This window comes from Ctenopharyngodon idella, chromosome 8, assembly GCF_019924925.1.
Source record: "Ctenopharyngodon idella isolate HZGC_01 chromosome 8, HZGC01, whole genome shotgun sequence".
Taxonomy (NCBI): domain Eukaryota; kingdom Metazoa; phylum Chordata; class Actinopteri; order Cypriniformes; family Xenocyprididae; genus Ctenopharyngodon; species Ctenopharyngodon idella.
The window spans coordinates 30,671,871-30,698,810 of record NC_067227.1 but is presented as its reverse complement, the minus strand read 5'-3'; the positions used below and the strand labels follow the sequence as shown (position 1 = coordinate 30,698,810).

The 26,940-nt window shown below is 36.4% G+C and overlaps 3 protein-coding genes across 4 annotated transcripts in view; 1 reads left to right on the top strand and 2 right to left on the bottom strand.

Moving 5' to 3' along the window:
• srrd (SRR1 domain containing) overlaps positions 1 to 3,223 on the bottom strand; it is a 5,997-nt gene extending 2,774 nt beyond the window's left edge. The window contains exons 1-5 of one of the 2 annotated variants that reach the window (XM_051904488.1): positions 3,117 to 3,223; positions 1,211 to 1,251; positions 965 to 1,125; positions 781 to 879; positions 559 to 710 (exon numbers count right to left, since the gene is read on the bottom strand). In XM_051904488.1, coding sequence (XP_051760448.1) covers positions 559 to 710; positions 781 to 879; positions 965 to 1,125; positions 1,211 to 1,251; positions 3,117 to 3,136 — 473 coding nt within the window. In that variant the 5' untranslated portion in view covers positions 3,137 to 3,223. Of the gene's footprint in view, positions 1 to 558; positions 711 to 780; positions 880 to 964; positions 1,126 to 1,210; positions 1,252 to 1,502; positions 1,865 to 3,116 lie in introns of those variants that run through there. The other variant, XM_051904487.1, reaches the window with a different exon arrangement.
• rad9b (RAD9 checkpoint clamp component B) lies at positions 2,315 to 16,402 on the top strand. Its single transcript, XM_051904472.1, has 11 exons — positions 2,315 to 2,541; positions 2,632 to 2,702; positions 3,174 to 3,311; positions 3,582 to 3,696; positions 3,861 to 3,960; positions 4,464 to 4,570; positions 5,386 to 5,492; positions 10,340 to 10,404; positions 10,522 to 10,623; positions 12,998 to 13,247; positions 14,366 to 16,402. The coding sequence occupies exons 1-11, from the start codon at positions 2,508 to 2,510 to the stop codon at positions 14,489 to 14,491; spliced, it is 1,215 nt and encodes a 404-aa protein (XP_051760432.1). The 5' UTR covers positions 2,315 to 2,507; the 3' UTR covers positions 14,492 to 16,402.
• Positions 16,244 to 26,940, bottom strand: pptc7a (protein phosphatase targeting COQ7 a). Its single transcript, XM_051904486.1, has 6 exons — positions 26,427 to 26,940; positions 23,882 to 24,061; positions 21,999 to 22,197; positions 19,162 to 19,285; positions 18,944 to 19,073; positions 16,244 to 17,700 (listed from the first exon to the last, which is right to left on the bottom strand). Exons 1-6 carry the CDS (start codon positions 26,626 to 26,628, stop codon positions 17,642 to 17,644), a joined length of 894 nt encoding a protein of 297 aa, XP_051760446.1. The 5' UTR covers positions 26,629 to 26,940; the 3' UTR covers positions 16,244 to 17,641.

Here is a 26,940-nt window from a genome sequence, read left to right as displayed (position 1 = left end):
GTTTAGAATTTAATGTTTGTATTTTACTTTTTTTGCTTATAATATACAGCATAGCCGACACAGATACATTAACTGTATTTGTTTTCATAGGCTTTATATTACACATTGTTTGGAGGACAGTACTGGGCAGGATGTGGAATAACATTGTTTAAAATAATAGATTAAAATGAATTTTTAATGTGTAATACTTTTTAGATTTTTCATCTGATTAATCGAAAAAATAATCGACAGATTAATAGATTATCAAAATAATCTTTAGTTGCAGCCCTAAAGTACACATATGATTTATTTTATGGTTTTAGTTTTAGTTAATGATAATAACCGTCTTGTAGTTGGTGATTTAAACTAGATGCAGTATGTGGACAGCCGAACGCCACAGTCATATGAGCTTGTCGAACATTTCATTGTAAAACTATGTGAATTAACAAAGTTTTCCACTAGACGTAGAAACATTTATGCTTACATTGGCAAGAGCCTGGTTTGCTGGTAGCTGAAACAGTGCCACTTGTTAAATAAATGATGCTTTTGGTCATGTGTTGTATAACACCAGGCACCTACCTTTCTTGAATGCCATGAAAACTGTTGCCAATTATAATAATTTTTTGCAACGTCTGAGGCGTCCAGTTTCTCCACAGCAGGTTATTATACAGAGCCTTCCCACAATGCATCAGGTAAAACAGGGTGGGTTGATAAACTGGGCGCTTTCCCTCCTGTTAGGAAAATAATGCTAAAAACTGACAGCAGAACAAATGTATTTTTGACAGTCGATGTGTGCCGCACCTCATTTTCAGTGAGCACAGTGAAGCCGAGCTCTTTGAGAGCATCACACTCTGACGCAGAAAACACCGGATCATACACACAGCAACTGCCCACTGGAATCTGAGAAAGACCAAGAGTACTTATTGCATTAAAAAATACAATGTTTAATTGGATAAGTCATATCATATAAATGAAACTTGTATACCTGGAGTGTCTCTAGAAGCAGTAATAACATTGCAAGCTGGTATCGGGCAGATACACAAGAAGCAAAGTTACCCAAACCATAACACACACAGTACTGAAGAGACGTTTTATTCAGCTCTGAAGACCCAGAGGCATTGGAAAGAAGACGCTCGGACAGGAGATCTGGAGGTGGAGATGGGTGGTAATTACAAAATTGTTTTTTTATTTGTTTGTTAATTTGTATGGGCATGCAGTAGTTCAGCATCACCTCTCCATTCCGTCCAGAAGTTTTCTCCTCTCAGTTCATTCCTGTGAAGGAGAAGAACATTTCAGAGATTTTGCAGACAATATGAACAATACAATCCTTAATATAGACGCCTTATTTAAAAAAGTACTGGAAGCGGACGATAATACCATGGTACGGAATGATTACCAGATTAAGGTACTTTCCTATTTACATGGGACTCCAAGGGATTTAAAAGAATACCATGGTGTTATAATGGTAACATGTCTAACAATGTCATTGCTTAGATTTGACATAGTGGCAGATAAACTCTCACACTGCGTTTATTATCTTCTGCTTGTCCAGTTTGCAGTCAGACACCTGGTGTGAGTCTAGTTTTGGGTTTGAAGGATGTTGTCTTCTTTTAGCAGCTCCTTTACGACGCCCTGCTACCTGCCAGTCATCATTACAAGCCATAATAGCTAAAACCTCTTTACCAAGAATAACAGTCAGACAGCTCGAAATACATGATCAAATTAAGTGAGGAGCAATCGGCTTCCATATGAAGACATTTTGTATTTTAATAGCATAAATGACTCTCTTAAAAACTTATAGCAGCTGATATGTTCATATTTAAACCACAACCATATGAGTGTTGTTGTGTTACGGTTTAATCGTTCCGGTCGGCCGCTGTTCTCAGTATATTCAGTTCCTACGCGTTATACAACTCATTTTTGTAACGGCACAACTTACTAAGACGCTAATATTTATTTATTTATTTTTTAATTAAGAGGTACATGTATATATACCACTTGTGACATTAATATTCTTTTAAAATACAAATTTTACTAATGCTTATTATTAATGAATCTTAGTATAGGTGTATTCGTGTGAATATTTATACACACATCCACTACTTTCCGTTCTTATTTATATTACTTATATAGTATTTATGGTCTAATTTATTGTAACTTGTGGAAACGTTAGTATTTATTCCTTATTGAACTGTGTCCTGCACCGTGATATTATATTATATTATATTATATTATATTATATTATATTATATTATATTATAATAATAATATAATATATATTATATTATTATTAAACCCAATAAAATCCTTAATAAACTTGAGATAAGTAGCGCGCGCTTGGTTTGTCGGACACTAGATGGCGCGCGCTTGCTTCTTTCCCGCTCGCAAGCACTGAGGAAAAAATGTTTAGTTTTTATTCTCTAAATTCACTATGTTTCCTGTCAGAATTTCTGCTTTATCTGAATAATGAGAATAGATATTTTCGCGCCTAATCTTCCTGCGTCAAATATTGAACGAAGGAAAACAAAATGAAGTGTATTATTGAAGGCAATGGCATTAAAGGTATGACACATTTTTACTCAATATTATCGAAATAAAACTTCCCTCTCCGCGTTTCAGTTGTTAATAAATGTCTCTGTTTACTGTTTTTAGTCTTTGGAAAAGCAGTTCATGCTCTGTCAAGAATTGGTGAAGAAATATGGTTGGATCCATTGGAGGAAGGAGTATGATTAACATACTGTATATTGCTGGCTGTCTCAAAATGTAGTGAGCTGCCTTATTAGGCATTAGACACAACTTACTAGGTTTTAAGACACAATCTTTTAGTGTGTAAACTTATTAGTAACACTTTACAACAAGGTTCCAGTTGTTGGCATGAGTTAACATGAACTAACAATGAAAATACTTCTAATGCATTTAGTAATCTTAGTTAATGTTAATTTAAACATTTAATTATCTACTTGTTAATATTATTTAATGGACCCGAGCTAACATGAACTAACAATGAACAGTTTTTCAACTTGTGTTAACAAAGATGAATAAATACTGTAACAAATGTATCTCTGTTTGCTAGTTAATGTTAGTTAATACATTAACTAATGATAACTATTGAGACCTTATTGTAAAGCGTTACTTACCTATTTATTTTGTCTGCCATTTCTAATTCTCCCTCTCTCTGTCTCTCTCATCTATAGTTGGCTGTAAGGACAGTCAACTCGTCTCAATCGGCCTATGCCTGTTTCTTCTTCACTCCTCTGTTCTTCCAGCAGTATATTCCAGATCCAAACACCCAGAAAGACTGTGAAGCAGTAAAATGCAAACTAAACACGAAGGTACCAAACATTCAGAACCATAGGTTTCGTTTAAGTCTCAAAGATTTGGTCAATGTTATTATTACTGTACAACTTTTGTGAGCAAAAAAACAGAATGGTCTTTTAAACATGTTATTATATGGTATATTATTTAATAACATGTTTTAATTTAAAATAAAGTATTTTTATAGAACCTGTGATATTAATACCCAGTGCCTTAACTCATATCCATCAGTATTATTCATGCACAGTATTTACTGATTATTGTATGCTTTTAAAAATAATTTTCAGTGCGTTCTTCCCCTGTTTCGCTGTGTTTCATGGAGAGAGCGAAGTGTGGACAGATGTGAGATAACCATCAAAGTCCCAGACAGCAGGGTGATATTTCAGTTTCACTGCAGACACGGTTAGTTCATTTGCATGTGAAGTATGTATCGAAACTGGTAATGCGTTGACAGAGGGAGGAACAGATTGATGTTGGCGGTTGTAACAAATCATTTCCATATTGCATAATTCATCACAACTTATCACATTTGTTCTAATCAAGATGTTGGCACTTGTGTGTTTTAGGAATAACTAAGACCCATAATTTGGGGTATCAGGAATGTGAAGCTTTGCAGGCCGTGTTCCCAGCTCACCTCTGTCCAAATGTCCTGAAGGCCCACTCCAAGTAAACACACACACACACACACACACACACACACACACACACACACACACACACACAATTCAGCATTAATCTTTTGTGCATTTAAAAAAAAAATAAAAAAATAAGTGTTGCATTTGTTCATGCTGTTGGTTTCCAGTTTCATTGGTAAAACTTTACAGTAAGGTTTTATTTGTAAACAGTTTACATGACCTAACAATAAAAAATGCTTCTGAAGCATTTGTAATGTTTAATTTCAACATTTGCTAACACATTACTAAAATCTAAAGTTGTATCTGTATTCTTTAATGCACCTGAGCTAATATGAACTAACAATGAGCAGTTGCATTTTAATTAACTAATGTTAACAAATACTGTAACAAATGTATTGCTCATTATTCGTTAATGTTAGCTAATGCTTTAACAAACATTAACTAATAGGACCTTATTGTAAATTGTTACCATTTCATTTTTAGTAGGATAGTCCAAATCATAAGCTGACTGAACCATTTTTGTTTCTGTGTCAGACTTTTAGGCGACATTGTGGTGCATTTCCCGATTTCACAAGAAGAGGTCACTCTTTCCATTTCCTCTCTTAAAGTAGCATTGAAGACCTTTTATGAGGAAGAAAATAGTAAGGCTGTTTATAATAGTATACTACTACCATGTAGTATTCTTACTATTCTTGCAGTATGTAACATTAATATTGATGAGTGAACAAATTTTCTGTATGCATCTAATATATATGTATACTATTTTATGCACATATATTTAACAGGTACCTTCCATCTCCAGTGTGATAAATAAATTTGGCGATTTTAATGTCTTTTTTGATGCATTAGAATATTATTACAGTATTACAATTATTTTAATGTATTTTTTAAATATTTAATTCATAAATATTACACCAAATGAAATTAAAATAACCTTTTTATTCCAAATATGATAACTGGATGACACTCACTAAAGTAAATGTGCAGTCTTTTTCATTGCTTCACTTACTATTTTTAAAATAATAGGCAGTATACAGTAAGTATTCAATTTATATTTCAAATTAATTTGCTTGAGAGGAAAGTAATTTACATAAATAATAATAATTTACATAAGTAATTTACATTTTGTTAATTGATAGTTTACCTAAATTTTTCAGCTCTATGCTTGCTTTTGTAACTTATCTTGTATATTATACTATCTCTGTCTGCTCCATTTGGTTGATCATGTGTTGTATATTGAGTGTATATGTATATATTTATGTTCATGTTATCTATCAACTTTATGTAAAGCTTTGAAAAGCCTTGAAAGGCGCTATATATATAAAACATATTATTATAAATCAGAACTGCATGTAACCTAGATGTATTTAGATTTAATGTATACTAGAGGTCCTGTATACTCAGATTTTGAACATTGTGGTCCTGCATTAATTAGATCTTGTTTGTTTGATATCAGGTTGTATTAAAGGCATGAACACAGAGCTGATGCTGCACCCAGACGAGTTTGACTATTTTCAGGTTGGAGAGGATTCAGCCATGACCTTCTGCCTAAAAGAACTGAGGGTGAGTGTCCAGCACAACATGTTTTACCATGCAAATACTCAGGATATGTGTAGAGGTGAGGTGTTTGTGTCCCCATGTGGGAATTTTTTATTTGATGTGTGTGCTGATCAGTACATGAGGATCTTTCCATATTCGTTTTTATTGCCACTTATTTCTGTCCTGCAATGTAGTCGTTGTACGATCATATTCACTCAGGCGAGTTCAGAGAAAGTGTCATGCATGTGAACTGAACGACTCCAATGTTCTTTTAAAGGGGACCTGTTATGCCCTTTTTCAAAGTCATGATTTTGTTTTTGGGGTGTACTAGAATAGGTTTTCATGCTTCAAAAAACACATTATTTTTCACATATTTTACACTGTTGCAGCTCTTCTCTTCCTAGTCTGTCAGTAACACTCTGTTTTGTTCTTGTCTCTATGAATCCCCTTCTTCTGAAAACCACAATGTGCTATGATTGGTTGGCTGGATCAGTGTGTTGTGATTGGTCAACCACTTCGAGTGTGTTTCGGAAATGTCACGCTCCTTAGCATCACTGCGAGTTTCAACACACTACTAACGCAACTCAACCAGGCCCCGTCCCTTTATTTTGCAGGAAGGAATTATTTAAATTAGGAATATTGTGACGTGTTTGTTACTGGAAGAAAACTCAAGACTGCAATGGAGGCATTTCAGGGAGTTCAGAAACAGTGACACTGATATAGAAAATAACTCCCTTTGGAGTGACTTTGTGCTTGCAGACCTTTTTCATGCTTAGACAGCAACATTACACACTAAAGAAAGTTGAAAATGTAAAAAAAGGTCCCTTTAACTTACACCCAGGTGTGCTATTTTATTTATTTTGTGGAAATCTGCATTAATCAGCAATGTTACATTTCGCAAAAAAAAAAATAAATAAATAAAAATGCATTGGTTGAATAGTTGGATTGCACACTATTCAAAAATACTAAACATTTCCAAAAAAACATGGAACAACAATCATGTTCAGTGATCACTTCTGTGATTTTGGAATTGTAATGTATCCAAGATAAACTATAAACACAAGTCCATGTTGTATTCTCTAGCTCAACCTTTGCCCCTGTTTTCCAGGGAGATCTAGTGACACTGGCTTATGCATCTATAGTACCGACCATTTTTACGTACGCGCTTTGGCTGTTGACAGTGGCGTAACTTCTTGGCAGGCCACAGTGTATTTGTGTCAGTCATTGATGCAGTGGGGCAGATGCTTGGATTTTAACCAGATAACCTGTCACAATGAGTTACAGCACTGGACAGCACACTCTGGTCTGGACACACATGACTGACCTTCTCCTCATGCAGTCTTAAACGGGGTCAAATACATCTGTACGGATCAGTGTGTCCCTTGTGTATAAAAGGCTTTACGAACATGTTTTGGCAGGTCTTAATTCTTTAGGATTGAGCAGGGCTGTCTCTGATGATCTTTAAAAAAATAATAATGTAAATTAATTAATATAATTTATATTATTTTAATAATTAATGATACATTTTATATATATATATACAGTGGGTACGGAAAGTATTCAGACCCCCTTAAATTTTTCACTCTTTGTTATATTGCAGCCATTTGCTAAAATCATTTAAGTTCATTTTTTTTCCTCATTAATGTACACACAGCACCCCATATTGACAGAAAAACACAGAATTGTTGACATTTTTGCAGATTTATTAAAAAAGAAAAACTGAAATATCACATGGTTCTAAGTATTCAGACCCTTTGCTGTGACACTCATATATTTAACTCAGGTGCTGTCCATTTTTTCTGATAATCCTTGAGATGGTTCTACACCTTCATTTGAGTCCAGCTGTGTTTGATTATACTGATTGGACTTGATTAGTAAAGCCACACACCTGTCTATATAAGACCTTACAGCTCACAGTGCATGTCAGAACAAATGAGAATCATGAGGTCAAAGGAACTGCCTGAAGAGCTCAGAGACAGAATTGTGGCAAGGCACAGATCTGGCCAACGTTACAAAAAAATTTCTGCTGCACTTAAGGTTCCTAAGAGCACAGTGGCCTCCATAATCCTTAAAAGGAAGACGTTTGGGACGACCAGAACCCTTCCTAGAGCTGGCCGTCTGGCCAAACTGAGCTATCGGGGGAGAAGAGCCTTGGTGAGAGAGGTAAAGAAGAACCCAAAGATCACTGTGGCTGAGCTCCAGAGATGCAGTCGGGAGATGGGAGAAAGTTGTAGAAAGTCAACCATCACTGCAGCCCTCCACCAGTCGGGGCTTTATGGCAGAGTGGCCCGACGGAAGCCTCTCCTCAGTGCAAGACACATGAAAAAACACCTGAAGGACTCCAAGATGGTGAGAAATAAGATTCTCTGGTCTGATGAGACCAAGATAGAACTTTTTGGCCTTAATTCTAAGCGGTATGTGTGGAGAAAACCAGGCACTGCTCATCACCTGTCCAATACAGTCCCAACAGTGAAGCATGGTGGTGGCAGCATCATGCTGTGGGGGTGTTTTTCAGCTGCAGGGACAGGACGACTGGTTGCAATCGAGGGAAAGATGAATGCGGCCAAGTACAGGGATATCCTGGACGAAAACCTTCTCCAGAGTGCTCAGGACCTCAGACTGGGCCGACGGTTTACCTTCCAACAAGACAATGACCCTAAGCACACAACTAAAATAACAAAGGATTTATATATATATATATATATATATATATAAGGGCTGTCAAGGTGTACCAATGCACATAGGAGTCTCCATAGACTCCTGTCTCTGAGGACATCTTGGTTTAATTACCTTTTCGAAGGAAATATCCAGAATTGGCCCAATCATTTTGCGGCAGACTGCTTAACAAACAAGGGTTTTTTCAATGACTCCGGTTGGAACGTATAAGTCTAAACACCGCTACTGACATTTTCAGTGCGTGAGATTGTCCTGTTTTGTTGTTGCCGGTGTTCTGGCAATCTGTCCTATCATGCCAGAGCATGAGCTCTTGAAGCTCCGCCCTCCTCTTGAAAGGGGACTGGGAACACCAGCTCATTTGCATTTAAAGGCACACAAAAAAGGCACATTATTGCTCACCCCTCCAAAATGGGAATGATATTACGCAGCGTCTCTCACAAATGTCTCCATGGTTGCAAGGCACGCTCCCTGTGCAAGCAGGGGGTCACAGACGCTGCATAATATCATTGCGCCTGCTGCAGCCATGGTATGGCAGCAAAGTTCCTTAATCATTACGCCGGAATGACAGTATAGTTCCTAGTCATATCGGCCTAGAAAATCGCAACTTTTAATTTTCCTTCGGTCTTAGTACACGATGTAACTACAAAAGAGTCAAGTTTTAAATAGGAAAAATATTGAAACTCTTTGGTCATTTTTTAACGAGATGCTAACAGTCTAATCAGATTCAATGAACTATGCTAAGCTATGCTAAAAGTGGTACCGCCAGATCCGGAGATCGGCTGAATGGATTCGAAACGGTAAAACTCAACTGTATAACTCTAGGGGAGCTGAAAAATGAGCCTATTTTCAAAAAAAGTGGAGTGTTCCTTTAAGGCAATGCTTGATCAACAGGTAAGTATGTTGCACCAAAACATTTAAAGAGAAGTAATTTGTGTTATATAGCCCACTGAATCATTCTCAGACTTAATGCTGACAGCAATGGAACCACTTGGGAGAGGACTGTCAGGAGACTTATTTCTTAGCACAAAAGGGGACAGTGGTACAAGAGGATTACCAAATCATTGTTTTAAGTGTGAAAATATAGCAAAAGTAACACAAAAATTCAAAAACAATGGACTTGTGACAAGGCCCCTGAAATAATCAGGCCTTCATTTTAAGCTTTTATTTAGTGATGAGGGATTTTTTTGCTAGACAAAGAGCAGGAGAAATACCAAGTGATTGTCTCAGAGCCAGCAAAAGCTATGAAAAGAGTGACTGTTTGTCTCACAGAGTAAGATGCAGCCTGCAGAAATGACATGCATGGTTGTTGTTCTCACTGGAACTACCTACTGTAGCCAAAGCACAGTAAAGTCAGTTAGCCATTTCCAAAGCCAATATTTACAAAATATAGATTCTGGGAATCAATACTCTGGTCTCATGAGACCAAATCAATCAATTTGGATCTAACAGCATCAACACAGTGAGATGTGCCTGGTTCCCACAGTAAAGTTCAGTGGTAGTAAAGCTCTTATATAGGGATGTATGAATGCTGAAGGTGTGAGGGAGTTGTGCTTTATCAATGTTGTCATGAATTCCCACACCACTGTGTAATTCAATACACAAACTTGAAACAGAAGATGTTACCCTTTCCTCATTCCCTGCATTGTTGGGCATTTTTCAACCTTCTGTGGACATGTATTGCACTCAATCTTGCTCTTGAGCACCTGTGGGGGATTCTGTAGAGACAGGTTGAGCAACACTCCCCATTAAAGATCAGGGCATTTAAGGAGCTCATCATCCAGGAGTTAAACAGGACAGATGTGACAATTTGTCATAAACTTGTACACTCCATGCCAATAAGGGTCAGAGCAGTATATTCAAAATTATGGAGGGCATACTAAGTACTAGAATATTATACATTTGTTGAATTAAATCTAGGGTGTACTCATTTCTGCAATCCTTAATTTAAACAAAATTGGCTAATTTACTTATTTTATGGCTATTAATGACATATATTTCTCAGTTTTTATTATGTATATGTTTAATACATTTTAGTTTTGCCATCTTTCCATGAATTGTATTAGTGATCATAAAGAAAATACATCTTTTGTATTTCTTCAGAGGGGGTGTACTCATTTATGCTGTGCACTGTATATATATATATATATATATATATATAATATGAAAATAATTATTTATTGTTAAATTGCTTTTAGGGGCTGCTGTCCTTTGCTGAGTCTTATGGTCTACCAGTATCTTGTCACTTTGGTGTAGCTGGACAGTAAGTATTTTTTTTTCCAATACCAAACCCACATATATTCTGCATAAAGTCATACATTTAGCTGCACAATACATAACCAACTATAGCTGTTAGTTGAATGATTTTGAACTCTTTCAGGCCTGTATCCTTCACTGTAAAAGACATGATGCTGGAGGCCCATGTTGTGTTGTCCACATTAACGGATCCAGACCACGAAAGCCCATCTCAATCTGCACCTGGGTAATTTATTTTAACCCTCATATTCACATGAAAATACTGTACGTTCAAAACTGACTGTGTATTTTCATATTCACAGATGTTCTTAAAGGAACATTTCACACATAAATTAGAATTTTGCATGACTTTCTTTTTTTCTGTGAAACAGAATGTAAATTTGTTTTTAAGAAGACCCTGGCTGCTCTTTTCAATAATATGATTTATGTATTTGGAAGCTAGATGATAGCTTTATGTGATAGCTTTTGTGTTCCACAGAAGGAAGCCATATGGGCACAACATGAGGCTGAGTGATAGAATTTTGCATGAATTTGCATTTTTGCATGTTTGGGTGAAATATTCATTTAAATAGAAGCTAATCCATTTTATTTTTTCCCAAATAGACACAATATTCCACCCCGTAACCTTGTTTCAAGAATAGTCTCTTTCCTATAATTTCAAATTATAGGTGCAATGCAAATGCCAAACCATTGTGACATAGAGCCACCTCCATAAGCACCAAGAGGGCGCTGAGTTCAGTGACGCTTTAGTGCTCTAGTCTACCCCGCCTATATAGGGTAACGCAGCACTAGAGCTGTGACATGCTGGCCTGAAGGCGTGGCTTCCTCGTAGAGTTTGTGGTTGTATCAGTGTCAGTGACTCAAGCAGAAACAAACATCTGGGTCAACTGTTGTGTGCACCCTACGTCACTGCTGACTGTTTAAACAGCCAACCTGCAATAATTCATGCTAGTGAAAGCTAAAATAAATAACTAATCTTGATTTTTTTATCTCTTGATTTTAAAAGGGCAAAGGGTTTATTTGCATAGACGTCAGTGTTTAGTGTAAAGACAAAGTCTATCATCCAACATCAAGGCCATTTATGTTGATTGTTTGGCTGAAAATGATTGTTAATTATTTGAATACTTAAAAATATATATTATATATATATATATATATTATATAATATCATTAATAATAATAAATATAAAAAGTATATATATATATACATATATATTTATAATTTTGCAGTATATACAGCTATATATCAAGAACACTTATAAGATCAGATTAGATTGGGCCAGCCTACTCAATGACTGTTCTTAGGATAAACTTGCACTTAAATGTATTTATTTATATAGTAGATGCTTTAATCTAATGCAGCTTACAAATAAGGAGAAACACAAGGGTTTGATCATGAGGAGATGATTTTTAAAGGAACAGTTCACCCCAGGAATAGTTTGTCGTTTCAAACCCATATGAGTTTCTTCCATGAACCACAAAAGGCAACTCTTTTACATATAATGGAATTGAATGAGGAAACCTTTAAACTTTTAAGATCAAAATGACACCATAATTATTTGAATTGATGCTGACAGCAGAGAGAAAGACACTCATACGAGTTTGGAAACAACATGAGGTTAAGTAAAAGATGACAGAATTTTCAATTTGATTAAATGAGATCATTTTACTAAATAGTCCCCAAATTCCCTCTTAGTGGAGTAGATAAACAGATCCTGAGTAAGTTGAAACAGTTGTTCTAGTTGCTCTTGCATGCAATGGAACGTTTGTCCCATGGGCCTGAGTTCTGGTACAGAGCCAAATCAGACATAGTATAGCCCTGCCACATGGGGAGCAATTCACATATTTAGAGGCATGCATCCATCTTTCCTTCACACACCCTCCCCCAATGTCACTGTGTGATTCGTCCCCTCTCTCTCTTGCCTCTGCTGTCCCTCACACATTCCTGCACGTGTTTCGTTACCCATAGCACTTACATCACTCAGGCTTTGCTGCAAACTCTTTACTTACAGGCACACATAAAAATGTTTTACACCTATTATAAACAAATAGTATGTTTGTAAATTATTTTTGAAATAATGTACACCAGGGTTATTATAGTTAACTAAAACTAAAACCATAAAAATATTGTCACTGGAAATAAAATAATCTTTAATTGAAATAAAAACTGACAAAAACACAAAACTAACTAAAACTTTAACTAAAATTAAAATGGAAAATATAGATATTAAAACAAATTCAAAATATTCATAAAAACAATAATAGTATCTCAATGAAATATTAAAATAAAACATATACATTCACATAACATGACAAATTGAGTCATTTCAGAGAAAATAAGTTTTATTAAAGAAATTCTTTCATCACAGGGGTCTTGCAGTTCAACCAAGTAAATAAACATCAACAAACTTCAGAGTCAATTTGATGTGCTTTACAGAACATTAACCTCATGCTCCAGAGCTGGTGGGGGCAGCAGAGAGTCTTATTCGGTTGAATTGTTTGTTTAGAAAAAATGAAAAAGAATCAAAAACAATGAATTACTTGGGCATGTTTAAATGATTAAAACATAGCAACAACAAACAGCAGTCTGTGTGTTCTAGGGATGACTGTCCTGTCACCATCCCCAAGACCTCCACAGCCGAAATCTCCACAAGTGAAGGCCCCATGGAGGCAGAGGTGTGCATTGCTGACGGGGAACGTGTGGCTTCCAGCCAGGGCAGTGAAGTGTTTCATCCAGCCCTTCATATGAGGAAGATGATTCAGCTTCATGCACCTGGAGAGATCCTGCCAAGACCCAGTTTGGCACCTGAATCGGCTTTGACTACACCAGTAACACCAGCCACATTTAAGGTTAGAGTCTTCTATCAGACAAACAATATATTGCATTGTGGCATATCAGGTTAATAGCCTAAATTCGAATGCACTACCAGTCAAAAGTATTAGAATTTTCCACATTTTAAAATAATAGCAATATCTTCAAATCTGAGTGGAAAAAACACAAGTGGAAGTATGAAAATATGGAGCTCAGACTCGAGGAGGAAAAACACCTGTTTTATTCAGAGGCCCAAACTGAGAAAAAATATGAAATTTGGTGCAGATGCTGATATTTATAAAGCCAAAACATAAGATGAAATTCTGATATCTTGTAATGTATATCAGTGAGATCTTTATAACAATATAGCAGACTACTGACAAAAAATGCATATAAATATCAGTTGTTATATATCTATATCTGCCAATAATATGTCGTAGATGATATTTAAATGCTTAGTTTTATGATCAAATCTCTAGTTTTTTTATGGGCAAAACATAATGTAATGCATTACAATGATGATTGAGAGATGAACAAATAAACCTTCCTCAAAAGCCTGAAAATCATATTTGATACTCACATTTTACATGGTTTTTCTAAAAGATGATGTATGGATGATCAAGTAATCCTAAATTGCTTCAGTCCAGCAAGTGTTCATCTTGAAATATTACTAACAATATAAAAATTATTCTTATGTAAAGATTTCACAGCAAAAAGACGTGTATCATGAGCTGAAGGTTGATTTTTTTTACAATTATAATAAAGGTATTTTACTTGCTAAAAGAGTATAAACAATCAATCAAGTTTTTACAGCAAAGTTTTGATCATATTGATAATTTAGAGACATTAGGAATTTGGCTTTATATGGTAAATTAAAATAGTGATTTTGTCAAGACGATGTTTTCTTGTCAAGAAGTTAATGTTTGTCTACAAAACTAATTTAAGGTAAAAAGCAGAAGCATTTGGATCAAACGGTTTGTAAGATTTAGTCAGTCAAGTGTGTCCAAACCTCTTTCTAGGGTCAGTTATTCATATTTTTCTTTACATGTATGTAACTGAGGGATACAAAATACACCAATTTTGTACAATGACCAAGCTACAATTAGGTCAAAATTCCTCAGATGTTTGCATTTACAACTTGAGGCGCTCATTTTAGATCCGCTCCCTGCTCTTCGGCGCTGTACTCAGTGATGGCGGGGATGGTAACACTGCGGATTTGCCCAGCCTGGTTTGTGGCAGTGACACAGAGGAGGACGGAGGATCAGAGGAGGGACACAGGTAACACCGTAAGATAATCTGAAGCAGGTAACACTGCAGCGAGAATGCATGGACGTTACTGGATGATACAGCCTACATAAACTCAGTAGATTTTAAAGACAAAACAGCATATTTTCTGCAGTTAAATGTTATCTTTTACAAAGAGTTTGGATTGTTTTAAAAGTTAACATATATATTAAATTGGAAGGGTTTCCTCAAATGCAGCAGTCAAGGCCATTACTAGTCTTTTAATCCTTGTTGTAAAATGTAAAATGTAAAAAAAAATGTAAAAAAGTTGTAAGCTAGTTTTTGGTTTTGTTTCTGTTCTTGTATGAACATCTTTGTAATGTATAATACATGTTTTGTGTGTGCAAACTATAAGACAACAGTAAAGTTCAAAAGAAGCAGAGAGGCCAAGTGGGGCAAGATTCACTTTCTGTTGCAGAGCTGAGGAATGTCTTCCTAAACACACAGTTCAAATGAGTTCGGTCACCGTGGAGAAGATAAATCAAAACTTCAAAACAAACACATTCTCAAGGATTGAAGGACTCCATGTTCTTTGTGTCCACCAGTGAGTCAGAGGAAGATTTGACTCACTGCTTTAAAATGCTGCTTAAGAAACCATTATATAAGCCTGCAACAATTACTGGTATTGCAAACATACCTCGCCACATTATACAGAGAAAGCTTTGTGTTTCGCTCAACTGTTGAATTAAAAAAATATGTTCAGGAGAAGCTTAAGCTGGTCTACCGGGCAAAACAGAATAACTTAATTTCGCTCCCCGTTAGAGGCGTTTTGTTATTTGAGCTCCTAATGTGACGGTTCAATCGATCGCTATTGCATTAGTTCATGCTCATGATGTCTGGGTCACAACCATTACTACTGGTTTTGTTGACTGCTGACAAACAAATTTCATCTCCAAACACTTAATGCTGATGTAATGTGCGATATTTCATGTAATTTACACCTAAATTAGGCACAAAGTGTAGGAAAATTTGCAGTTACACTAAACTTCAAAATGCAAAGAAATGGAAGCCTTTAATATGAAGTGTGTCATTTTAGACAATCTACCAATAGTTCACATATAGCTGACTTATTCAACATTAAAAAAAAATTACACACTTCTGCTTTAACAAACATTACATTTCTACAGAACTAGATCAAGAAAAAAAAAGAGACAGCTACTTTCTGCAGGTGGCCTTGAAGATTCATCCGATGGTGTAATCCAGTTAATTCATCAGGGTGCAAATGGCTTGTGTGATTAGAATAGCTACATAGCTGAAACAAGCATTTGTGTGGGTGGAAGACATCGGTCTCCTGCAGTGTAACATGCTACACTTCATCTAAGACTATTATTATATTCTTATATAATTATTATACATGCTGCTTTTATGAATGGCTCATAGTTGAGAGATTACATGCAGTATTTGCTTTTTAAAAATTCATTTGTCACACTGCAATACCTTTAAGTGAACTACAAATAAAGCTAAAATGACAAACGTAGAAACCACCCAGCTCTGATATAAATCACATTACAAACTTTGCTTGGAAGCAAAAACGTATTTGAAAATTGGAGAAAATGGGAGGGAGGAATCATTACTTTTGAACAAATAGTCCAAATCAAATACTGCTATTGACAGCATGTAACATTAGATAATTTAAGCACTTCAGTTTATAAAAACGAACAAAAACGTGTTTACAGTAAAAGCAATTACTGCAGAATATTGATTTATTTTCTCTAAAACAAATTTACTAAAGTAAAAACAGCAACCTACAGAAGTTATAAAAATATAACTTTATTAGATCATGTGATCCATGACATACCCACTTAAAGCATTCACAGATGCTAGCATTAGCTTTGTGCGTAAACACCTTGAGGGATATTTTAAAATTAAATTTTACAAAAAAAAAAAAAAAGCAAGAAAAATATTTTAACACAGAATATCCACACAATTATCAAATATATTCTCATATACATCTGATGTGTAATAACTTCACTTTCAAAATGCATACATGTCATACATAAATATACAGCCAGTTTTCCAAATATCTACACATCGTAAACGTTCCTCTCTCACATACACGCGCACACACACCACATGCATGTGAACCTCTTAAAAGTGGTTTAAATGGGACTTTTTTTTCCTCTCAACACATCCCACAATCCCTTGCAGTCTGTTGCACAGCTGTAATCATGTTAAAAAACTCAAAATGGTGGAGTAATACTGTTTAAAATTAATAAATATGAAGGGAAATGTTTCTGTCTCCCCTAGAACTGTAATTTGCCCTGTACTTCGAATCGCTTAAACAAAACACCCGTCTTACTCTTTTATTTTATGTAATGAGAACTGCAAAAGTGTCTTTCATCAGTTAACATCTCAGAGGAATGGCATTTCTATTGTTGATCATTATCTTTGACAGTATTTTGATGAAGTTAAGCGTCATAATCAATCCATAATCAATCTAGTATTGTAAAGTTACGCAACGACACTGACGACAAACTGTCCATTAGCTAGTGAAGAGTTTGTAGTAGTCACTGGTGCTTAATAACCTCACATCTCAGCTGGCCCTGAGCTGACGTCTGTCTAGAGGATACAGATCGGGTGTCTTTTTAAATGGAAAGTAAACAGGCAAAACGTGCCATCTCAAGATTCATGTAACTTGAGGGCATCTCCCTTAGGCCTTTGCAAGGTTAAAGACTCCCATGGCACAACGCTTCCATCTTAATGTTTCTTCTTGATTTCTTTTTTTGGGACGCTTGTCCCTAATCAAATTATTCCTTTCTGCTTTGCTTTTTTTTCCTCATTCTTTCTCCATTTTTGACTTCTTGACCCTTCAATCTCAACCACATCATTACCACCTACTCATTCATCACTGGACGACAGAAACACTGGTGATTCTTACAGACATACTTCAACACCAGTTGTAGCCCTTGCCAAGCACAACTCGGCTTTAGCAGTTCGTATCAAGGTGATCTTTTACTTGAGCCTGCTGGCGACATCATTAGAAGTATGGCCTAGTAAGGTTGAAGAACCCAGGGAACAGATGTGGGCTCCAAGTCCCTGCCAGAAACAGAAACTCCAACAGCCCTCAATCCTGCCAGCAGGAAACAGCTGCCAGTCCAGTGACTGAGAGGAAGACAACAAGAGAAGCATTTTGCAGCCCTTGTAAACATTAGTCTGTGTACTCCGCTACAATTGACAGCAGAACAGTGATGTCATCTGGCTTTCCTCCTTTGGAAAGAAAACGAATGTTGTCAGGCAATATTTACTCGACATCTACAATGTTCACATGTGCCATTAAATATTAAAAAAAATGTCAGTTAGGAATAAAAAAAAAAAAAGCATCAATACATCAATCTGATAATGGGTAACACTTTACAATATGGTCTCATTTGTTGTTAGTTTGCCAACATTGTTAATGTTAGTTAATACAAATACAACTAACAGAAGTCCATTAAATAATATTAAAAGATGCAACTCTTGATTTTAATAATGTATTAATAAATGTTAAAATTAACATTAACCAAGATTAATAAATGCTTTAGAAGTATTTTTCAATATTAGTTCATGTTAACTAATGTTAACAAAAGGAACCTTATTGTAAAGCGTTACCTGATAATGAATTTAATGCATTGCTTAGGGATTAAAAAGGCTTGACAATTATGCATCCATTTCTCATACAAATGCAATTCTTGACCTATTTTCAGTGGAAAAATCCAACTAACAATGATCCTGCATTCGATTATCCGACCAATTTTAACTTTTTTCATTTATCCAAAGCAAATTTTAAGCATTTAAAGTAGGCATTTCTTATGAGTTCATGCATTTTCTGCATTTGTGTCAGTTTTGAAAATAATTAGTTAATCATATGAAAATAATCGATTTGAAGTTTGATTTTAGTATTGAGATACTATTTGTTTAAATATTTTGATTATTGTATTTTACGTTTTCATTTTAATATTTTAGAAATTGTGTTTTTGTCTTTTTTTATTAGTTATTTTCTTTTTGTGTCTATAAATTTCTCATTTATGTCTATAAAGTTTTCTTTATGTTTTAGTTTTTTTAGTGAACTAAATGAAGATGAAAAATGTTGCTTTGGCAACTAGCTGAAAAAAATTAAGTACTTATATATATATATTATTTTATTTCAAGTAACAAAAATGGTTTTAATTTTAGTGAACTATAATAACCCTGAACTGAACCAAACAAAATTATGACAATTTCACATTTTATAGTGCATTGAACTGGGAAAATGTATACCTTCAATGCACAGTAAAAGCAAATGCATAAATCTGTCAAATGCATAAATTAAAATGAAGAATTGTAATTGTATTCAGAGCAAATGTGTACACATTAGCATGACCATTATTTCAGAAAATTGTAAAGAAAAAGTAAATCAGGAAAAGTAAAAGTGGTAGCTTGCTCAAAAGGAATAAAATAACAATTTAGTCATTTTTAAATGAGTATATCTCACCTCTGACATTTAAGCCATTATCGCAGGCAAACTGTGCAAAAGGAGACATGTAATTGGGGTCGTATGCTAAAACATGGGCCTGTTCAGCAATACTCTTGGCTGTTTGCTGGATGCTTTCATAGTTGGTATTCTGAAAGCAGAGCACACAATTCATGTTAGTGTCGCTGGAAGACAGAAAAATGGACAGAAAGAAGTGTTGTACGTAGATGTTCTGGTACCTTGAGTTTTTTGAGTTCTTGTAAAATCATGTAGTCTGGCATGTTGTCAAAGAGACCATCTGTAGCAGTGAGTATAATGTCACCCAACTGGACATCGAAGGATGAGCTATCAGCAGCCTCGGGGCTGTGGGAAACGAGAGAACACAAAATTGTTACTCTGAATGCAAGTAAACTCAATAGTTTAGTTATGAAATGTGATCCCATTCTGATGGTTGACATTTGAAAAAAAAAATTAAACATTCAACTCTCGTAATGTGTCTTTAGGTCATCTCAACAATCCATCAAAACCAACTATAATTACACATTCTGTGCCATCCCAGTTAAAATGTGTTTGTAGCGTTGCTGTTTGCTGACCATATTTAGAAGCACGAGTTGAGATAAATAAAAGTAGTTTCAGTCTAAGAAGCTTTTAGCTTGATCCTCATTATAGTATAAAGCACGCGGAAACATACAGATCAGCTGTGAAGTGTCGTGTTCTGTTCCAGGAAGTCTGTGGAAGGCATTATGCCCACTGATACAAATATACTGGCTGTCATTCCCTCCGTCTGTACCAGCCCGGCTGGCCCCGGGTCATGCGGTTTAAACATGATACTTAGTGTGAATAAAAAATTCAGAGAAATTAAGAAGTGGAAACGGTTTAAAAATGGAACAGCATTAAAGATTTAGACCCGCAAACTGAAGAATATCTGGCCTCAGAGAACTACTTCTACTAGCTCATCTGTCAAAGAGAAACCAGCTAATGTCAGGATTTACAGAGGCCATGCTAAGGTTGTCTCCATTAGCTTGGCAGCCATGTCATGTGTCTGGAAAGATTAAAACTAACAGGATTTAGCTCAGATCGGAAAGAGCCCAAAAACATGGCTTAACCATGACAAATTCACTGTAATTTACTGATTTAGGGTCATGTTTACTAGACAGAGTGTGTGAGTCCAAAGTCATGTAATGGGGAGGATTGGGGAAAGACCTGGCAACCTTCCCCGGAAAAATCTTCACCAAGAAAATTAATGGACAGTCTCTTGTGTATGGTGGGAGATGGCCCATAGAATCACCAAAAGTCAGATACGACTGAAAAGGTTAATGAATGAATGAATTACCAGACACTGAACCTTTAACTGCACAAAACTACAGTTGGATTATGCATAACAGGAACACTGCACAGTAGGCTATTTGAAGATTGACAGTAATTATCTTTTAAATTTATTGTGCAATTCATTTATTACAAAACCAGCAGTGCTCAGTTTTGTTGAAGATCCAGTGTACAAACAGTAACGATGGTGGCAGTTTAACTGTATCAATTCGAGAGCAAGTCTCATCCTTTGGAAGTGCAAGCAAAGTGTATTTGCTTTTGCAGCGCACACAAAACAGCGTCTTATCGACATGTCAACAACACAAACCAAACTCTTCCCGTCTCAGCTACAACTACAGTTTGAGGGTGGGTCAAAGTAGATGTTTGCGTTATGCAAGTTTATGCAAATTTGTTACAAACCTGCATAGGTTTGTGCAGGAAGAAGGACTGGAATTACTGACGACTCGTTTCGGCAGTTCAGAATCAGTTCTTTCTTTTGTGAGAATTTATCGTGGATTTTGAGCTTTGAACTGTGCAGACCTTTTACATTCACAAACAGCTATATTACACACTACATGAAAGGTAATATTCAAAAAAGCATAATAGTAGTTAAGTCCCCCTGTGTTGAAAATCAAGTTTTTAATGTTGTTTATATGTCTATGTGGTGTTTTGAGACACCATGTGCAAATTCATAAGTCAACAATATTTAAAACTGCAGTGATCTAAAGACAGTTTAAAAAATGTGGTTTGAAATCGCTGGTGTTCCTTACGTCACAAACTACCTCGTAACCAATCACGTCAACGTGCCGGCAGACGTTAGCATATCATTAACTATGACCGCTCTAAAGCAGGAGAGTCTCAAGAGAAGCCAGGTTATCCCGCTATATTTTTCTGTTGATATGAAAAATTGAAAATTGTATATTACGATGTTATAATGAACTATATGCCTTTCTCCACTGACGTTCTGAGTTGCTCAAAGCGTTTGTAAGAATGCTGATTGTTAGAAGGCAGCTGTTTGACTCTGACATGGCGAACAGGAACATGGTTTGTGTAACATTAGCAACACATTATTAGCTGTTTGATAACGTAGTCAAGCAAAAGGCTAATCATATTAATTACCGTTATGTGTCCGGCGTTGTAAAAAGCGATACCATTGTGCGGCGTTTACCTCAGTAAGTTGACAGAGTGGATCTCTGAGCTTGTGCGAGTGAGTGGAGGAGGGGCTAATTAGCATATTCGTGGATCCACATATACTAAATGAAGCAAGGGTGTAGTTACAGTCAAGCTATTTTAAGGCATGAAGAAATTTTTTTTTCACAGGAAAAAAAAAAAATGTTTAAATATGTCATTTTGGTGATCAAAGATGAGTTTTAAGAGATAAAATCATTCACTACAGGGGGACTTTAATCAAATAAGTTGTGGCTCAAAATCCTATCCATTTTTTAGGATAGATTAAGCTTTGTGCACAATTATCAAATTTTGGTTTTGACAAATAAAGCCATTCTGATCTGAAATAGAAGAATAGAGATCATTACGTATCCTAGACTTTAGAGTAGACGCTGCAGTGTTCACACCGAGTGACACATTTCTCACCAGGAGGAACTGATTATCCAGTCGAGTTAATAACCAGGCTCTCAGAGTGAGGACCTAATCATGCTCTCATACTGACAGCCAGGGGATTATGTCTCGCTTGCGTCTAGGTAGGGAGACGATGCTGTTGCATAATCAGAAAGCGAGAGGAAAAAGTCACATAACAGAGTGAAGGTCTCACCTGTCACTGAGGACGGAGCCCTCTGCCTCAGGAGGGGCGATAGAGAGCTGGAAAGGGGTGTTGAAGTAGTGCTGCTGTTCGTCAGACCGGTGGACCACCTCGCCACCTCGAACCACCAGAAAACCTGAGTCTCCCAGGTTCGCCGTGTGTAGCCGGTGACTCTGCCTGTCTAATACCACGATACACGCTGTACTGCTTCCTAAAATAAAGAAAGATGCTTAATCAGTCACATGATAGGTAATTTAAAGCATATCAATTTTATTTAAATTACAGATGCACCAAAATTTAATTGAAAACATTCTGCCTAAAATCAATTTATGAACAATATTGATTTCTTGTTTTGAATTGATCTTCATTTTGATGAACTGATGTGCTGTTTTCAGTTGATGCATGAACAAAACTTCACAAAACATTATTTGTAGCGCCTGCCTCCCATAATCACAATAAGCTGTTACTTTTGATATGAAAAAGTCTCAGCTTTCAAATTGTCAATTTTGTAATGAAATACAAACAATAAATGTTGTTTTGATACTCTTTAATGTGTTGTGGCAGATTGCTATAGCGCCACTTCAAGCGGCATGTGATCCTATCATCTCTTCCTCTTCACTACTAGTTATTGCACAAAATAAACATGAATGAACATCAGAAGGTATGTTGAAAGGACCAGTACGACTAACTGAAATGTATCAGGTCTCAATTTGTGTTTTAACTGCGAAAAGACTACAATAAAACAGCCTGTAAACTAGTGGTTCAATGGATCACAAAACTCATGGTTCGGATCATATCACGGTTATTAAGTCACGGATCGGATCATTTTTCAGATCAGCACAAAAAAAAAAAAAAAAAAAAAAAAAAAATAATAATAATTGGGGGGTGGGGGGTAACTTTGTATTTATTACTTAGCCCACTCTAACTACTCTGATACCACAGCAGGGGGGTTCGATTGTTCTCCCGTGGTAGAAATCGCGTAGAAATTGCATTGGGGGGGGGGGGGGGGGCAGAAATGGGAACGCGGGGGCACGTGATGCAACCGCCAAGGGCACTTTTACTTTCGCGATCAAAGGGGCAGGGGCTCATGCCCCCCATCCCCCCATTTTGGTGCATCACTTATTTAAATGCCCTACAAAGCCATCGTGTAATAGCTTTGAAATTGTGCAGATTTAATACCAAAATCCAATCTTGTGACCCAGTACACTCTCTGTCCGTGACTCATCCAGGCCATAGTGTGTTTTTGAGAGTAGCACGCTGTACAATGACTCATTTCAGTCCATTATATTTTAGTTACGGCTTTGATCTCATCCTTAGAAAAATAAGCCAAAGCCCTTCCCAAAAACCACTTCCCTCGCAAGTCAGGAAAAATAAAACTTTACTCTTGACTGTCCCAGAACATCCAGTCCACAGTTTTATCTGTGCGTCACGTCCGTGCACGCATAGTAAAGTAAGATGCCATTGCACGCCAACACCTTATGTTATGAATGTTAGTCTGATGCTAAAGTTACATCACAGTCTGTGGATAGTTGGACTAGACATTATCAACATGTTGAAAAGATGGTCACACTGGATTTTACGCATGCAAAATAATTTTAGACACCTCAAGCGTCTGGAATAAAGTTAATTGAAGCCAGAGCATAATGCTGCAATCACAACAGCCTCCAAAACACTTTGTGATCTAATGTCTCTACAGTTTTTATTTGTAAACTGAAAATTTGAAAATATATTTCCAAAAAGACAGTTAAATGCAAATGCTTTTTGTGTGCAGCTCTCTCATTTTATGTGAAGGAGGGAGACTTCCATTGTACAGCATACTGCACTCTTCTGTTTTCTACTCGTGAAATGAATTCACTTCATAATCTAAAGCTAAAATCTAAATCTAATTTGCTCACCTAATAGCGGTACTTTGTTCTGAAGTAGCTCATAGTAGCTGGTAGTAAGGATTCCCACTGGATTGCTTGGCACAAATCGTCCTTCTTTGACGAGCCGCTCACACGTCCTCATGAGTGTCCCAGAGAACTGAGAGGGGTCGACCCCATAGTCACGCCAGCCACCTACTCCATCAGCCACACCTTTAGGTGATAAAAAAGAAACACAATGAGGGCAATACCATTGGAAAGCTACATTTTATAAATTGTTAACAAACAACTTGCAATGCTATAATGTTTGTGTACAGGTATATCAGTGATTCGTGAAAGTAAGTGGTTAACAATGACTTTGGAGATGAACCGTTTCAGAATACGGTCTATATAACAATAAACTCAACCACAGGATTTCCTACTAATTTTTTATGTAGAGTAATTGCATTTCTAAGCTGCTAAATGAAGCACAATGGTTTTGTTTAGTGATAGACTGATATGTCGGCAATCGGTTGACCATTTTGCGATTGCTGTAACTGGCTGACACCCGTGCATGCTTTCACGATGAAAAGAAATCGTTTCTGAATGACTTTTGAGATGGAATGTTCATTTAATGTCATTAAATTTTGTGTACATTTGCTATTGAAAACCCACATCTGCCAACCACTAATTATGGTTAAGTAAAAAAAGTGATTTTCAGATTGTAAGATGCACTGGCCTTTAATATTAAGAATGCAAACGTTTACTGCCTACAACCCAAAGATGTCATGTGCTTTTCCAAATCAGTCCAAAAGACAAAGCCTTCCCAGCTTCCCTTCTGACAATGAGCAGGAACCCTCATTTGTGACCATACAAGGCAAGTCCCTTTGCAAGGACCTGCATCCTCTCGTAATCTCGCCTCTAAACGCACTGGGATTTCCAGAGATAGATTTGCTGGCTTGAAGCTTGACGAGTCTTTGTTCTTGTTTCTTAGGCCACTACAGAACCCTGCTCATGTGTTTGAGATGTAGAAGAAGATTTACATCCCAGGTTAATATGACTTTGATGTATAGCTGTCCAAGTAGGCCTTAGAAACATGTTAGCAGGTCTGTTGATGTCTGCCATTTGAATTTGTAGGCTTAATCCTTATGAGTGGGTTAAATGACAGACAAAACAGTACAAGCACTAATCAACTATATCTTAAAACTGAACTAAAAACCTCAAATAATTCCCAAAAGAAGAATGAACTAAAAGATTTGCTTTCTTTGAGGATCTGCAGTGTTGAACACTGTCAAGACTCAAGACAGACGCTGAAACCAAAGTCTGTGGTCTTCAGTGTTCATCTATCTATTGTTTTGCACCCATGTCTTTCAGGTAGACTTCCTTGTAACTAGATGGTGTTACATAAAAACTAATGTGCACTCTTGTTAACCCCCAAAAGTTGCCATTCTCAGGTTAGAAGCAACGTTTTATAGTAATAGTATGAAAAATTATACCACTGCAAATTCTAGCAGCAATATAAATGAACTACTTCCACCACGGCTCACATTTTTAATTTGAAGTGTGTTGAGCTGTCAACTCAAATACAATGAGTTTTTGTGTAGATATGATCCTTTATTCTCATATCACTTTGTTCACACTCCATATCCATAGTACAGTGTAGTGATTTTTTTTTTCTACAATAGCTACAACAGTTCATACCCCCTTGTCACGTGGAATATCAAACATTAGAAACGGGCTTCCACTCATTTTATATTCTATTATAGTTTGGTGACAGCTGAAGCAATTCTGGATTCATTTTTAATGCAGTAGTAAACGTACAAACATTTTCAAGCATTAACACAAGTTTACAAAATATTCAAATAAATATTAGAAAGTAACAAATCAAGGGGAGAAAAAAAGAAACATTTATACAAAAGGGAAAGCAGATACACTTTCAGAGGTAACGCTAAATCTTTTTTTTTAAAATAATAATGATACTAAAGAAGCGAGTCTGTTTCAATTAAAAAGTGTGAGAACTTAAAAATAATAAATGATAACATACTCTGAAAATGATATTTGGGATGAAATTAGTGGGTAATTTCAGTAGGCTTACGGAACGAGTCGTTCTTAACGATAATGACGTCACAATAGAAAATGTAACTTTGTTCCAAAGAATGTTCATTTAGAATTTAACGAGGAACGTTTAGCAGCCCGTGTTACTTACACAACACTAAAAGAACAGTTATTTTTATCTTTATAGGCTTTATTATTCATAAAAAAATCAATATGATATTTATATGGCAGTTAATTAAACTGCATGATTATTATTATGAAACATGCCTGTTATTAAAAAACTATTTTAATATTTGTCTGTATAAAATATAAAATAACGTTATTTAAAGTATGACTAAACAGTTTATCATATCAACAGTTCATAAACATATACAGTGGCTTATGGTTGTAAAAGCCTTTGTTGATGCACCTACAGGCCATCGATGTGCGACAGTTGTGACGTCAGAAGCGATTTAACCACGATACTTGACTAAACCAGTTCTCCCAAACACATTATCTTTGCATACAACACAGATATGCTTTAATCGTTTCAACCATTACATACCTAACACATCAGCAGATCTGTGCCGGGCTATAAAGCACGCGTCGTCTCCATAACACATCCCTTTCTTCAAAATCCCCTTACGAAAATCCTTCCCGAAGCCGAAGCTGGCCGACACCAGGCTGTAATCGCGGCTGTCGGTTTGAGAGAGTCCGCCGATGACCGCCCGGGCCACCAGTCGACCGTACGAGAGAACGGACAACATCACCCCCGGACTCTGCTGCAGGGGTAGTTTGGGTTAGTTCGAGTACTAACAACAGATCCACAGCCCTAGATTACGTCTGGAGATGTCACAACAAACGCATCCACAATGTTAAACGACCTTACAACAGCATCAACTTTCAAATTCTCGCTGTCTTTACGAAGCAGTCACATTCAGCTCTCCATAGTGATCGATCCGATGCGATTCAGAACATCCAAGTCGATCCGGCTTTTATAAAACTCTTTCTTCTCGTGCTGAGCCCCATCGCTGCGCGCTCTCGCTCGCGTGTCTGTTCGTGAACTGCCGAAGGCCGCG

Coding starts and splice junctions, on each gene's coding strand:
- rad9b (XM_051904472.1), top strand. CDS start 2,508: ATGAAGTGTATTATTGAAGGCAATGGCATTAAAG. Junction 2,703..3,173: donor TGGATCCATTGGAGGAAGGA/GTATGATTAACA, acceptor TCTCATCTATAG/TTGGCTGTAAGGACAGTCAA. Junction 3,312..3,581: donor AATGCAAACTAAACACGAAG/GTACCAAACATT, acceptor AATAATTTTCAG/TGCGTTCTTCCCCTGTTTCG.
- pptc7a (XM_051904486.1), bottom strand. CDS start 26,628: ATGTTGTCCGTTCTCTCGTACGGTCGACTGGTGGCCCGGGCGGTCATC. Junction 19,286..21,998: donor GGCTCCGTCCTCAGTGACAG/GTGAGACCTTCA, acceptor CGTTTCCCACAG/CCCCGAGGCTGCTGATAGCT. Junction 19,074..19,161: donor AAGAACTCAAAAAACTCAAG/GTACCAGAACAT, acceptor CTCTGCTTTCAG/AATACCAACTATGAAAGCAT.